Source organism: Carassius gibelio, chromosome B1 (genome assembly GCF_023724105.1).
Source record: "Carassius gibelio isolate Cgi1373 ecotype wild population from Czech Republic chromosome B1, carGib1.2-hapl.c, whole genome shotgun sequence".
NCBI lineage: Eukaryota > Metazoa > Chordata > Actinopteri > Cypriniformes > Cyprinidae > Carassius > Carassius gibelio.
The window spans coordinates 16,450,788-16,464,223 of NC_068396.1; the positions used below are offsets into that span (position 1 = coordinate 16,450,788).

A 13,436-nucleotide genomic window follows, 5' to 3' on the forward strand; every position below is an offset into this window, starting at 1 on the left:
TGGCTGGAGCACATAATAAAACAGGATATGTTAATTCTTTATTTAAGAAAGGAAGGAGTGAGTGACAGAAAGGGAGGCATCAGCTGGAAGCTCCTAAGGGATATGTAGTGTGATTGACTGATGAAAGTGTCACTTCACTGTTGAGCATGTGTTACACTTTGAGAGAACAAGGAACACACACACACTACAACAGATGCATTATATCAGGTGCTGCTAGTGCATGTAGGGAGCGAGAAGCCATTCAACACATCTAATATACATCACACAGTCTGTAATAAGAGATCCATTCTCTGCTAATACTGCATATGACATCCGTGTGATCACTACAGGAGCTCTGTGACACTTCAACTCTGGCACAACACGACTACTTCGCTTCAAGCTTTAATTGAACTTGTTCATTTATCACAGGAACTTTGTCTTTTCTGCCTAGCCAATATAATGAGAGAGAGGGTGAGAGGCAGAAAGAGAGACAGAGAGAGAGACATTAAAATGAGCAAAATAAAGGATCGATACCAGACCACAAAGGGCACAGGGATCAATGTGAGCTGAGAGTAGTGTGACACCCGACACAAACACTAATATAGAAGAAACACAGATTCTCACGCAGAGGGGAAAGATGAAGAAAAAGAAAAAAACAAGCTCCAGAGTATGCAAATGAATAAAAGTAATGTCCTTAGACTTAGTGTGTAATTTGGCTCATAATAAGTGTTAAAATACAATTGCAGAAAAAAGGCCAAATTTGGTCAGAAATTGATTGCAATTGATTTAAATTTCAAGTTAAAAGGACAGTTATTTAAAATATTATTCCTGCAATCATGTTGTTGTAATGATATTCAAGCGAGTGTGATTTCACTTTTATGCAACAAGTCATTTAAGAATACATTTATTTTGAGAAACTTACATTTTATACACAATATTGTGTTACTTTATCTCATTTTCTGATAATAATGTACAACAAAATTTGTTCCAAGAAAAATTTATTTAGATTGTTTTTTTTGGACTTGGCGGAGGAATGAGACACCATTTTAATAATTCTATCTAGAATAAAAGCCAGCGCATGCAGCTAGGTGAGCTCATGAATATACACAAGTATATTTACATTCAAAGGTGTAGAGCTAGATTTGACACCCAAGCTGCAAAACCCACACAACTCCAGCTGATGGTGGGCTGCTGTCTTTTATCATGGCTTCCAAAGTTAGCACTGGTGGAGCCGTATATCATCTCAATGCATATAAATATTTACCTCACTGCCTAATATGTCCTAATGTGTTAGTACTAAAGTTCTCAAATATGTTCTAAAGAACATCTGATTTTTTGTTGTTGTTTCATTGAGTTAAGGGCTATGAAGATGAAAAGCAGGCAGCTTGAATGTCAATATAAGAAATCGGGTTTGACAGTTCATAAACATATGCATGACGGTCATTTGAGTCAATACGCTGAAGCACTCAAAGAAGCAAGAACAAAGTACTACTCATTTATTATTAGTGATGGTGTTGCAAACCCAAATAAGATTTTTAAGACAATCAACAGCCTTCTTGCACCAATCAAGTCACCAATTGGTTCCTCTGTAAAGGAGTGTAACAAGTTTCTCAGTTTCTTCATGGAAAAAATTGAAAATATCTATAAGTCTATCAGTTTGGTACCCTGCTCTGCAGTTTCTGTGATCTTTCCACCTAGTTTTCCCGAAAGTGCATTTTCTAGTTTTAGCATAGTCACTAATGATTGTATTCTGAAATTAGTGATGGCAATGAATACAACTACATGTACTCTTGACCCAATCCCAACATCTGTTCTAAAGGGATGTCTCTCGTCAATTTGCCCCCTCATCTTGAACATTGTGAACACCTCCCTCACTACTGGTTCAGTTCCAAAAGCCCTTAAAGTTGCAGCTATTACACCAGTCCTTAAAAAGCCTGGATGTGATAAGTCAGATCTATCTAATTACAGACCTATCTCAAACTTACCCTTTCTTGCTAAAGTTTTAGAACGTGTTGTTGTGGCACAGCTCCACTCACACTTGTCTTCCAACAAGCTTTTTGAACCTTTTCAGTCTGGGACATAGTACAGAAACAGCCCTGGTTCGAGTTATGAATGATCTGCTTATCTCAGCTGACTCTGGAGCCTCCACCATCCTGGTCCTGTTGGATCTTAGTGCTGCATTTGATACAGTGTGGCATTTTATCCTGATAAACAGGCTGGAGAGATGGCTTGGTATCACTGGTACGGTACTAAACTGGTTTAAATCTTACCTCACTGATCGTACCCAGTTTGTTGTTTTGGGAAACAACAAATCTGAACTTGGACAGGTCTGTCATGGCGTTCCTCAGGGATCTGTAATGGGTCCTATATTGTTTAGTGTGTATATGCTTCCCTTGGGGCAAATTATTAGGAAATATGGTTTGGGGTATCACTTTTATGCAGATGATACGCAAATTTACATCAGCTCTAAGTCTGATCCTACTCTCACCTCAACAGTTCTTTCAGAGTGTGTGTTGGAAATAAAAACATGGATGCACCATAATTTTTTAAAACTGAATTCTTCTAAAACAGAGGTTCTACTCATTGGCACACCAGCGGCTATTCATAAGGGTAGCAATCTTAATTTGATTATGGATGACAGTGTAGTACTTCCATCTGCTCAGGCTCGTGACCTTGGAGTAATTTTTGACACTCATCTAACACTAGACTCTCACATTAAGAGTATTACAAAATCTGCTTTCCATCACCTCAGAAACATTGCAAGAATTAGGCCTTTCCTCACTTCACCTGACGCTGAAAGGCTTATACATGCATTTGTTACTTCCAGGATTGACTACTGCAATGCACTATTCATTGGCTTACCTGCTAAATTAATCAAACGCCTGCAGTATATTCAGAATTCAGCTGCTCGTATTCTCACATATACTCCATCACGTCAGCATATCACAGGCGTGCTTTATAGTTTGCACTGGCTTCCTGTACAGTCATGTATTGTTTTTAAAACTCTAACATTAACATACAAAGCTATACATGGAACTGCCCCTTCTTATATTTGTGACTTAGTCACCCGAAACATGCCTTCTCGTTCCCTTCGGTCTGCTGATTCCCTTACTCTTCAACAACCTCCCTATAGATTAAAATCTATGGGCGAGAGAGCTTTCTCTGTTGCTGCACCCAGGTTATAAAACGCGCTCCCCATTGCTGTTAGAGAGGCTCACACAATAGCCAGTTTTAAGAAGCTGTTGAAAACTCATCTTTTTAAAATTGCTTTTATGGACTGTCAGTAATATTCTACTGTGTTGTACTGTAATGAATATTTTATGATTTATACTTTTTACTTTGTATTGCATTTATTGTGGTTTTTGAATTGTATTTGTTTGTAGCGCTTTGGGTTCTAGAAAAGCGCATTATAAATAAAATCTATTATTATTATTATTATTATTATAAGAAAAAATTACAGTCAATATCTGATTCACAGTTCAAAGATTGTCATTTTGCATTTCCTGTAGAAAAACCTAATAATCATAATAAGCATGAATACTATTTTCATAACAACCAGCTTGACTGGTGCTCGGCTGCAGGTGCAGCGATCTGTTTTGTTCTTTTTTGTGCTGTGTTTTTGCACTTTCTTCCGAGTGAATGCTTCCAGTATGTGTCCGTGTCCTGTGTATGGGCCCATTAATATGTGCTGAATTCTGCCAAAAATTGTCGTATTTATAGGCAAAAAAAAAAAAAAAAAAAAACCTTTTCTGATTAATTTTTGTAGAGTTGTTAATGAATTTTGTAAAAATTTGTGTTCCATAATCTAAGGTGTTACTTAATTTTCTACTGGTTTCGGTAATAGTGGCCTTCATTCATAGTACTTAGTTAAGCCATTAAACAAATATGTAAAATACTATCCTTGCTGCTTCGGTTGAAGCTGTTTCCACATTTCTAGAATGTGAAAATATATTAATTCTTACAAATTACATGTTACAAAAAAAGTTAGATGTAATTCATTATTATTAATTAATTAAAAAAAATTATAATAATAGTGACGAATTATTAATTATTTTGTAAGCAATCTACAGCCCTAGTCAATACACTCTACAGAGTTCTTTGTCTGTCTGTTGATTTCCTGTCAAGTTTTCTTACAGAGAAGCCAAAGAAGGAAAAAAGACACAAAATTCTCATATGAACATAAACTACACACATAGTCATGTTCCACACACTACTGTGATTTTCATCACATCATCAGACAAGAGAATCAAATCTGGACTCTCCACCTCTAGCCAATTAAAGAGGGTGATCACACTGCAAGGCAGCAGGGGGCAGCGTGCAGGGGCACTCAACCTACTGCCCTTTCACCACTCCATTAATAATGCAAGATTTTGAGTCGAACAAACAAACAGTCATAAATGGGCATGTGCAAACACACACACACACACACACACACACACACAGACTTGCAAAGTGTCAGTGCAGCAGGGTGTGTTTTGGAAAAAGAGATGGACTGGATACTAGGGCGTTCATCTAGACCTCCTGTTCCACTCAAGAGTCTTAATCAAATCTCAAATGGGCTCGGCATTTCCAACTGCTCAGTCTAACTGGAGCCAGCTGCATGACACTGTGCATGTACATTTGAAAACAAACTGACGTATTTATGAGCATCATGAAGTCTGTCTACATCACTTACTGTGTACCTTAAAGCATAAGGTTTAAAGTCGTAACGTAAACTCGTAGCTATTTAGCTTAATTTTTTTTTTATTTTATATTTTTAAGGAGCAATGATTATAAAAAAATTATTTCCTTAAATAGCCCCAGGAGTAAATAATGTGCGAGTGGAGATGCTTTGGTCTTGCAGTACCTTTGAAAGCTGCTTGCTGGTGTTGAGTTGCTGGACAAGGGAGTCTAACTGCACTTGAGTTTGCTCTTGTCTGTGGCTCTGCTCCGCTGCGAGCTGCTGTGCTGCTTGTTTGTCTGCTTGTAGAGCTGTGACTTGCTGCTGGAGGGACAGAAGACGCTGTTGCAAAACAGCATGGGATTTTGAAATTCTTTTTTTCCTGATCTTTTGCAGGGAGGCACCTGAGGGTGGTGAAGAGGACACAATGCTAACGTCAGACTCTTCCAATCTGACAGTGGATACCTAAGGTTGTAACAACACTTTAATTATGGCTTACAGTACAAAACCAGCTAGTATAATAACGATTTTATATCCACAGTTTTACAGCCACTGCTTTAATTAAAAAATTGTTATTGTGTCTGCTGTGACTATAATATTATTTTATTGAATAAATTTTACAAAACGGACATCATGACATGTGCTTGTGTTCCTTTAAAAAATATTTAAAATGAATTTTACCTTGCTTTGAGCTTTGAGTTATCATTACACTACCATGCAAATGTCTGGGGTGTGTAAGTTTTTTTGGTGACTCTAATGTTCACCAAGGCTGCATTTATTTAATAAAAAATACAGTAAAAACAGGGGTATTGTGAAATAATCTATCTATCTATCTATCTATCTATCTATCTATCTATCTATCTATCTATCTATCTATCTATCTATCTATCTATCTATCTACTGTCACTTTTGATAAATTCAATGTATCCTTGCTGAATAGAAGTATTGTTAAAAACGTATTAATAATAGGCATTCAAGAAGAGGATTAGGAGTTTGCAACTGAAATGTTCCAACATAGTGACTGAGCCTCATAAATTGGCTGTAATTTCTTGACAATAAAATTATTTCTGTTTTACTGTCTTATAGATAACTACTGTACATTTAGTTTGATTTGAAAAAAATGGGATGATTTTATTTGTTTGAGCCATCTTATGGCAGTTTTTTGGGGGCAAGATTGAACCAACACATAGGAGTGCGGCAGAAGAGGATGTAGGAATTTTTGTAAACAATCATTATCTTAACAATTGCAAATTACATATTTTCCTTGAAGAATTAAATTGAAGAGAAACCGTTTCAATATTTACAGTAGGCTGAGTTTTCTATTTGTTTTTTTTTTTCAAAGAATTTATAGGATAAGGGCTGTACAAGCAATCAAGTGCAAACAATCACTCATTATGCAAGTGCCTGAGCACAGTTGCATCAACCAGGTTACCTTGAAATGGGATGTTTCTGGTTTGAGATTCCTCTCCAGTCCTGTCTGTGGGGCAGATCAGCATGTATCTGCAGCCCTGCAAGCAGGCAAGAGGTGGAAACACACAACACATGACACAAAAAAGCTGGGGCAACAGTTTAACATAACGTAACGTGGCGGCTCACGGCAGAATGACACAGAGGAAGCGTTTGTAGTCACATCAAAGAGGCTTTGGCTTTTCCCCTCGTTTGTATCGAACACTATTTAAAAAGGTTTTGATCAGTCTCTCTCTCCCTCTCTTTGGGTTTGATCACAGATTTATTCAGAAGCTCTTTAGTGTGACACGGGCGGCGCAGTGCTCTGCTCCACTGTCACGCTGATGTGAGCCAGCACGGTTGACGAGTACACAGAGGCATTCAGGCAGGATCTAAGACAGGGCTGACAGCTATAGAGCTGAGAGGAAGCGAAAAGAGGAGACGATATGGAGCTTCCACGTTCCCTGAGGGGATGGGGGAGAGTCAGTGGAGCCCTGACAGTCTGTCGAGAAGAGATCGCACTTTACAGGAACAGACACCTCTGATACACATCTCCCAATCGACACAGCTGCTTAAAGTCAAGAATTAAATGTTTTTTTGAACGCTTCGCTTCGCAAATCAAAAGAGGCAATTTCAAGGTGAAGAGCGTAATTTTTTTAAACTATATATAAGATATTTGTAGATTGATTCTGTTCAAAAGCATTACAACTTAGGCTCTGAGGATACATGAACATTGCCTCAACCAATTACTGTACATGAACTTAGGTCCAATCTTTGACTTCATACTAAAGCTTTCTGTTTGAATCACTTTCAGAATGTTTTTTTTTTCAGCTGATGAACAATAACAACATTAACAGTAAATCAGAATTTACCCAGACTGTAAAAAGCTTGAGCATTTAAAGCTGAAGACAAACTGATAATGGTTTATATCACATTTAATATGGCACCTACCAAAAAAAAAAAAAAAAAAAAAAAACTTAAATTACATATGTTCAAAATTATATGCATACATGTATATATGTACGTGTTTTAGAAATGTTTCTAATTACCTGTCTCTATTGCTCATTTGTAAAATAATTATTTCTACCTGTATAATAATTCTTTCCATTTCTTTTCCTTGTATCACTTCACAGACCCTGTATTAACATTAACAGCTTGTAAACAAAAAGCAACACCAACAACATAAAAAACAAAACAAAAGAATACCTATGTGCACTTCAAGAAGCTGTTTAAAGCCAGCCAATCAGATTACATCCTGCCAGATCGAGAAACTGATTAGACAGAAACTTTAAAAGTATTAAAAAAAATGTTTTATATAGTTAGGAAATGTGTCGTATGAAGATAGTCCATTAGTGATGTAGTCACTGTCATGTAACTTACCAGAATCAGTTGCATTGATTTACTGCCATTTACAAATCCTCTCCCATGGCCTCATGGGATAGTAAAGTGACCATTGGATGCGCACTTAAGAATCTTGCCGGAAACATTAGGTCGCCTACCCCCAACCCCCCCCCCCCCCCCCCCCAAAATGTTTTTTTGTCTACTATATAGCAGGGAAATATGCAATTTCAGATACAGCCTAGTTTGCAGGATGCAGTCTGTTTGGATGACAAGTGGCATACTTTCAGTTATACTTTATTCCAAGGTGTCCTTGTTATGGTGTAATTGTGCAAATAAGAAGCAAACAATATTAATTAACAACATGTACTTACATATAGGATCAAGGTTGGAGTTTGGTTTAGGGTTAGCTGCTTGTAATTATGCATAACTTACTGTTATTACTATATTAAGTACATGTAACACATAAAAAGGACACTAAAATAAAGTCTTTTTGAAACATTTTGTGATGATTTTTGGTTATCACCTTTAAAATATCTTTCTTATGAATCTGTTGACTATCTTCTTGAAAACAAAATATACTGATTTGTAGGCAAATGACAATTATTTAATTCAAATGACAATTAATTAAATCTTAAAACAGAAAAGAAGAGAATATTGCAAGGTCCTAAAAATAATATAAACATTTTGTGTAACAAACCTTAGTTTTCCTTGAAACTCGTCGGGCTTGAACAGAATATCGACTTTCCAGGCTGTCAGAGAACTCTTCACTGTCACTGCAGAGATAAAGTTGACTTATTTACCAAGATAAAGAGATATATCGGGACTACTATGTGCCATTCCATAGCATTCACATGAGAGTGGTTAATTAGCAAAAAAGCAGACAACCCAGAAACTTAAACGCCCATGTGTGGTGTGTAACTCAAACTGTTGAGGCACAGTTGGGACACTCTAAACACTCCGGCATCTCATACAAGAGCCTCTTGGAGACAGATTTGGAAAGCTTCCAGCATGCCGTTTTGTTAGTAGTGGTGCATTTGGGTGAAATAAATCTGAACTGGTATCAATGGAAATCATCATACCATCCATCATGCCATAAACTCTAATGCAGGAGGTGACATAAAACTTTCATTAAATAATTACTGAAGATTTCGGAGGATGTTAAACAGCTTGTAGACATCTGGTAGAAACCCGAACAGAGTCATTCAAAATTTATCCTGTTAAATTAGATAAAATATAGGAAGAGGAGGAGAGAGGGGGGATGCTGGGACCATAGCTGAATAAGAATGTCAGAGGAGGAAAACTCAATTGATTGGCCAGAGTTTGCCTAGGACTCCTCCTCTGTCAGTGATGAATATGCAAAGGAATCACAAATTAAATTAACCTGCCAAACTGTCAATTTCGGGGCTCATGACGTTGGGAAAATGGCATTGGGCAGAAAGTGAGGTGCTGCGGGCGGGTTGAGGTGCTTCTTGGCACCGGTTCAACTCGGCTGCTCAGAGGTGGCTAATTCTACATGCAAATTTCAGTCAATAAGCTCCTAGCAAGACATCCCGGGATAATTCAAAGGATCGGATTTTTTCCCTCTTTCTGCCCCCGTCTTGCTCTTTTTTTCTCTTTTGAATACCAACTAGATAGAAGCTGGGATTCAATCACCCGTTTGCTTGTGTTTTTGCATATGCGTGCTGTCCCTAGTCATAAAAATAATGAGAGTGTGAGAGATGGAGAGTGGGAAAGAGACAGGGATAGTTAAATGTGGGGGAAGTACCTGTCTGCGCTCATGTCCTCCCAGTCGTCCTTGGCTGGACTGTCCATCCTGTACAGTGTCGAGCGTATGCGTGTTTTGCTGGAGGCGTCAACCCAGGGTGCTTTGGACCTGATCTTGTTGCTTGCCAGACTGGTAGATTTCGACTTGCGTTTAGCTGCGGACCGATGGAAATCTCTCTCTGCTCGAAGGACTCCTAGTTCCTGGCGGAGTTTAAGCAGTCTGCGCCTGGCTTGGGTGGCAACTTTCATGGCTTCCTTTGCCTGTCTCTCAAAGCTCTGCATCTGGGCCAACAATCTGTCTCGTTCTTCCCTGGACTGGGCCTCTTCTGCCTCCTTGGTCTTCTGCAGAAACTGCACTCTGGCCTGCAGATCATCCCGGTCTCCAGCCAGGGTTCCATTTGCTTCCTGTAGTGCTCTGTTGTTTTCTCGCAACCGCACAATCTCGCTCTCCAGAGAAACCATTTGACTTTGTAACTGCTCGATCTGTGGGAGTACGCAAAGGCACATGCACAGCAAATTATCACCTCATCTTTTTGAGATTTTTGTACTTTAAACTCTCATTTGGCCTTTGTGGAGAGGGTCCGTTCTGGGGCAGGCAAGCAGACACTCAGTGATTCCCCCCAAATTTGTTACTCATGGTTAAACATAAAAGAGGGCCATTTAGGCAGCTTGTCAAATCCTGGTGTAGGGTGTGAAAAAGGAGGGGATGCCTGCTGGGTGTATACCCCCAGGCAAATCGCTGCCTTTTATTTAGCACTCTCACAGCCATACTGCCGCAGCACACCACCTTTCAAACAACATTAGGCCCCTTTACGGCTGGCTGACAACGACAACCCCCCTCCCACAACTCCATCAAAAATTATTTCATTTATAATGCGTTTGCAGGAGCACATAAACAGCAGTCTGCCCCTGTGGGTTATTAAGTTTAACATGGTGCTTGTCATTCGGTAATAAAGGCGATGACAGCCCCCATTACACGACCATATGGCAGCTGCTGGCACCACTCACAATGCCATCATCTGCTCCGAATTATTCAACAAACCATTTCATTCCTTTGCTCAGAATGTTCCCTCAGTTCTCACCAGCCCCTCCAGCTAGAATCAAACTAAATATTGCTTTAGGGGAAGTCAAGTGCTTCTGAATAGACTGTGAGCTTAATTTGTTCAGTTTAAATACTAATGACAAATGATTTGCTTGTGTTAAATGAGTGAAGGGCCCGCTGTCAAACACCAGCAGAGTCAGCGAATGCAAACAGAGCAGTTTAGTTTCATTCAAATGAGTCTTAAGGGTCTTTGTTGTGCTGTTGAGGGCTTAAATGAGCGATCCATAATACAGATAGACAGGTGGCGTTTACTGCTGTTTTACTTTACTACAATTATTATTATTTTTTTTGTCTGAGCATAACCATTGTTATAAACTGTTATTTTGCATGACCGGTCTCTAGTTTTAGATCTATGAGCTCTGCATGTGACCTATTTGCATTAGGTTTGAATAGTTATGTACTGATTCTACTGAAATAAAATTCTTACCCAAAATCAAAACCAACAGCATGAGACAAAAATCAAATTTTATAATTAGACTTTAAAATCTCTAAACAACTCAAAATATAATTTATTTATTTTTTGATTGCACTTGATCCTCCTTCAGATGGCATAACTACATTACCAACAATGATATTTCGATAATATCTACAGATGTAATAACATTTTCAAATGTATAAATTTACTTTTGGCTAATATTCATTAGGGGTGGAACGGTTCCATTTGTATCATGGTTTTAAAATCACCAATTCAGTACACCGTAAAATCTCCAGTGTTGAAATCCCAGTGTTAAGGACTTACAGAGTAACGAGTTAAAGTTGTCAAGTCAAGTCACCTTTATTTATATATCACTTTAAACAAAATGCATTGCGTCAAAGCAACTGAACAACATTCATTAGGAAAACAGTGTGTCAATAATGCAAAATGACAGTTAAAGGCAGTTCATCGTTGAATTCAGTGATGTCATCTCTGTTCAGTTTAAATAGTGTCTGTGCATTTATTTGCAATCAAGTCAACGATATCGTTGTGGTGTTGAATTTGAACACTAGTTGGTGTAAACAGCCCCCACTTGCGGTGTAAAAACGGAGATTAACCCTTATTAACACAGTTAAGTGTTATCAAAGTCCTAAATTGTCTCTGGTGTTATTAGTCACATCCGAGACATTTTCTCGTGTGCGAGCCTGACCCGTCTGAAATATTTTTCAAAGACGCAATTTTCTTTGCTAGCAATGCGAAGTGCATTAGGATGTAAAACAGTGAAATAAAGTGTTTAGTCTTACTTACAAAATATATTTTGTAATATCATATTGTTTTATAACTATATTTATGTGCTGTAATAGGGTAAACTCCTGTTTTTTTACCCTAATAAAAGTTAAAGGAGCATTAAATAGTTAATAAATAAACTGAATTCTAATCCTCATAATATTAACGTTAGCTAATTAACACACTTATGCTAACAATTAACTACTCTAATAACAGCATTTATTTCAATTTGACATTCAAATTAAAATATTTAATAGTATTCATAACTAAAGCAGTTTTACCCACATCCTTGCACTCTATTTGTGGTGGCATATATATGAAAATTCATTCTCTGCCAGGAGGAGGCACTTGTACTCAGGGCTGGCGTAAGCTCAAATCACGCTCTAGGCAGAGCACGATCTTGCCGCCCCCACCTCACATTCACAATTAGGGATCCTAAAGAATCATGTAAACTATTTTTTTTTAGCTATGAAATTACACTAAAATAAAAACGTGCAACCTTTTTTTTAGAAGTTTTTTTTTCATTCTGCAAAAAGGTGAAAAAGGTACACAATGCAACAGCTGCATATAATTTCTGTTTTACAGGCTAATAGATAGTGTACAGAATAAAACTAAACATATGCACACAACATTTTAGCTCACAAAACTGCAGGTTTCGATTTTTTTCTTGACTGATACACACATTCACACACCTAAATTTCAGAAGCGTGCGCGTCGGGCTTTCGCAGCAACAAACGCTTTGATTGCGTCCTTGAGCATACCTTGTACTTCGAAGATCAATTTTAATCAGTTTAAGCTTTGAGAAACTGCGTTCTCCAGAGCTCACAGTGACGGGGAGAGTGAGAAGCACTCTCAATGCTACAAAAACATTTCGTAAAATTGATTCCATCCCTTTTTCACAGATGAATTTAAGTGCATCCAGGGGTTTAGATCCAGCAACCAGGCGTCTGCCCAAAGCAGTCAGCTCTTCAAACAATTCATGGCCATCAACATCCCGCGAGTCTCCATGAGTCAGGGTCTTTTCCAGTCCTAGCAATCCTGAAGAACTTTTCTATTCTCCTTTTCTTTGAGAGATGCGATGTCATATAAAAATCCAAATACGCGCCCATTGTCTCTAAGCAGCGAAAAGCACTGTATGACCAGATAATTTTATTTGTGTTGACATTTTTGAATATACATTAAAATATTTTGTATGCATATAGACCTACTAATAGGGCGCTGCCAGGCAGGAATATTTATTTGAAATGTAAAGTTTTTTATTTTATTTTATTTATACTAAAAAAATTCTGTTGATATAGCGATAATTGTAACCTAATGTGAAACAAACAAATAAATTAATAATTCTTTCTCTCTCTCTCTCCTTCTCACTCTCTTGCCGCCCTGGCTGAGCTGCCGCCCTAGGCAGCTGCCTAGTTCGCCTATAGGCACGCGCCGGCCCTGCTTGTACTGCACGAGAGAGGTTTCCCAGGTAACAGCTGTAATCAAATAATCGCTGAGCCTGCGCTCAAAAACGGTGCTCAGGCATTACAGGCAAGATGTAATGAAAATGGCATCCATAATTTTCTGAAGACCATCAGTTTTCTTTAGAAATACAATGATATAAAAACACCCACACCTGGTTTAGACTTTAACATATGCAGGGCTCATGTTTATTCACAAAGTCAAAGCCTTTTGGAAAATCTGTTTGTGGACGTCAGTTTTGATATTTCCCAACGTATGGGAAACACTATGAAACTCTTTAATTTGTTCTGGGTGTTTTGTGTGTTTGCATCTTTTTAGGTTGCCTCGTCTCAGTGCTTTTATAAAGAAAGCATATCTGCGCACCTTTTGGATAGCACATCAAGAACCAGGTTGACCGGGTACATGGTACCAACAGTACTTACAAAACCTGGTACTGTAACATTTACATTTTTTAGTACCAACTTTGTACCGAAAGTACCAGG

General features: G+C 38.1%; 1 protein-coding gene across 4 annotated transcripts in view; it reads right to left on the reverse strand.

Moving 5' to 3' along the window:
* cntln (centlein, centrosomal protein) overlaps window positions 1-13,436 on the reverse strand; it is a 146,257-nt gene that overhangs the window by 21,717 nt on the left and 111,104 nt on the right. For all 4 annotated transcript variants that reach the window (XM_052545617.1, XM_052545618.1, XM_052545616.1 and 1 more), the window contains 4 exons: window positions 9,192-9,673; window positions 8,124-8,199; window positions 6,072-6,147; window positions 4,826-5,043 (listed from right to left, as the gene is read on the reverse strand). In XM_052545617.1, coding sequence (XP_052401577.1) covers window positions 4,826-5,043; window positions 6,072-6,147; window positions 8,124-8,199; window positions 9,192-9,673 — 852 coding nt within the window. The remainder of the gene's footprint in view (window positions 1-4,825; window positions 5,044-6,071; window positions 6,148-8,123; window positions 8,200-9,191; window positions 9,674-13,436) is intronic.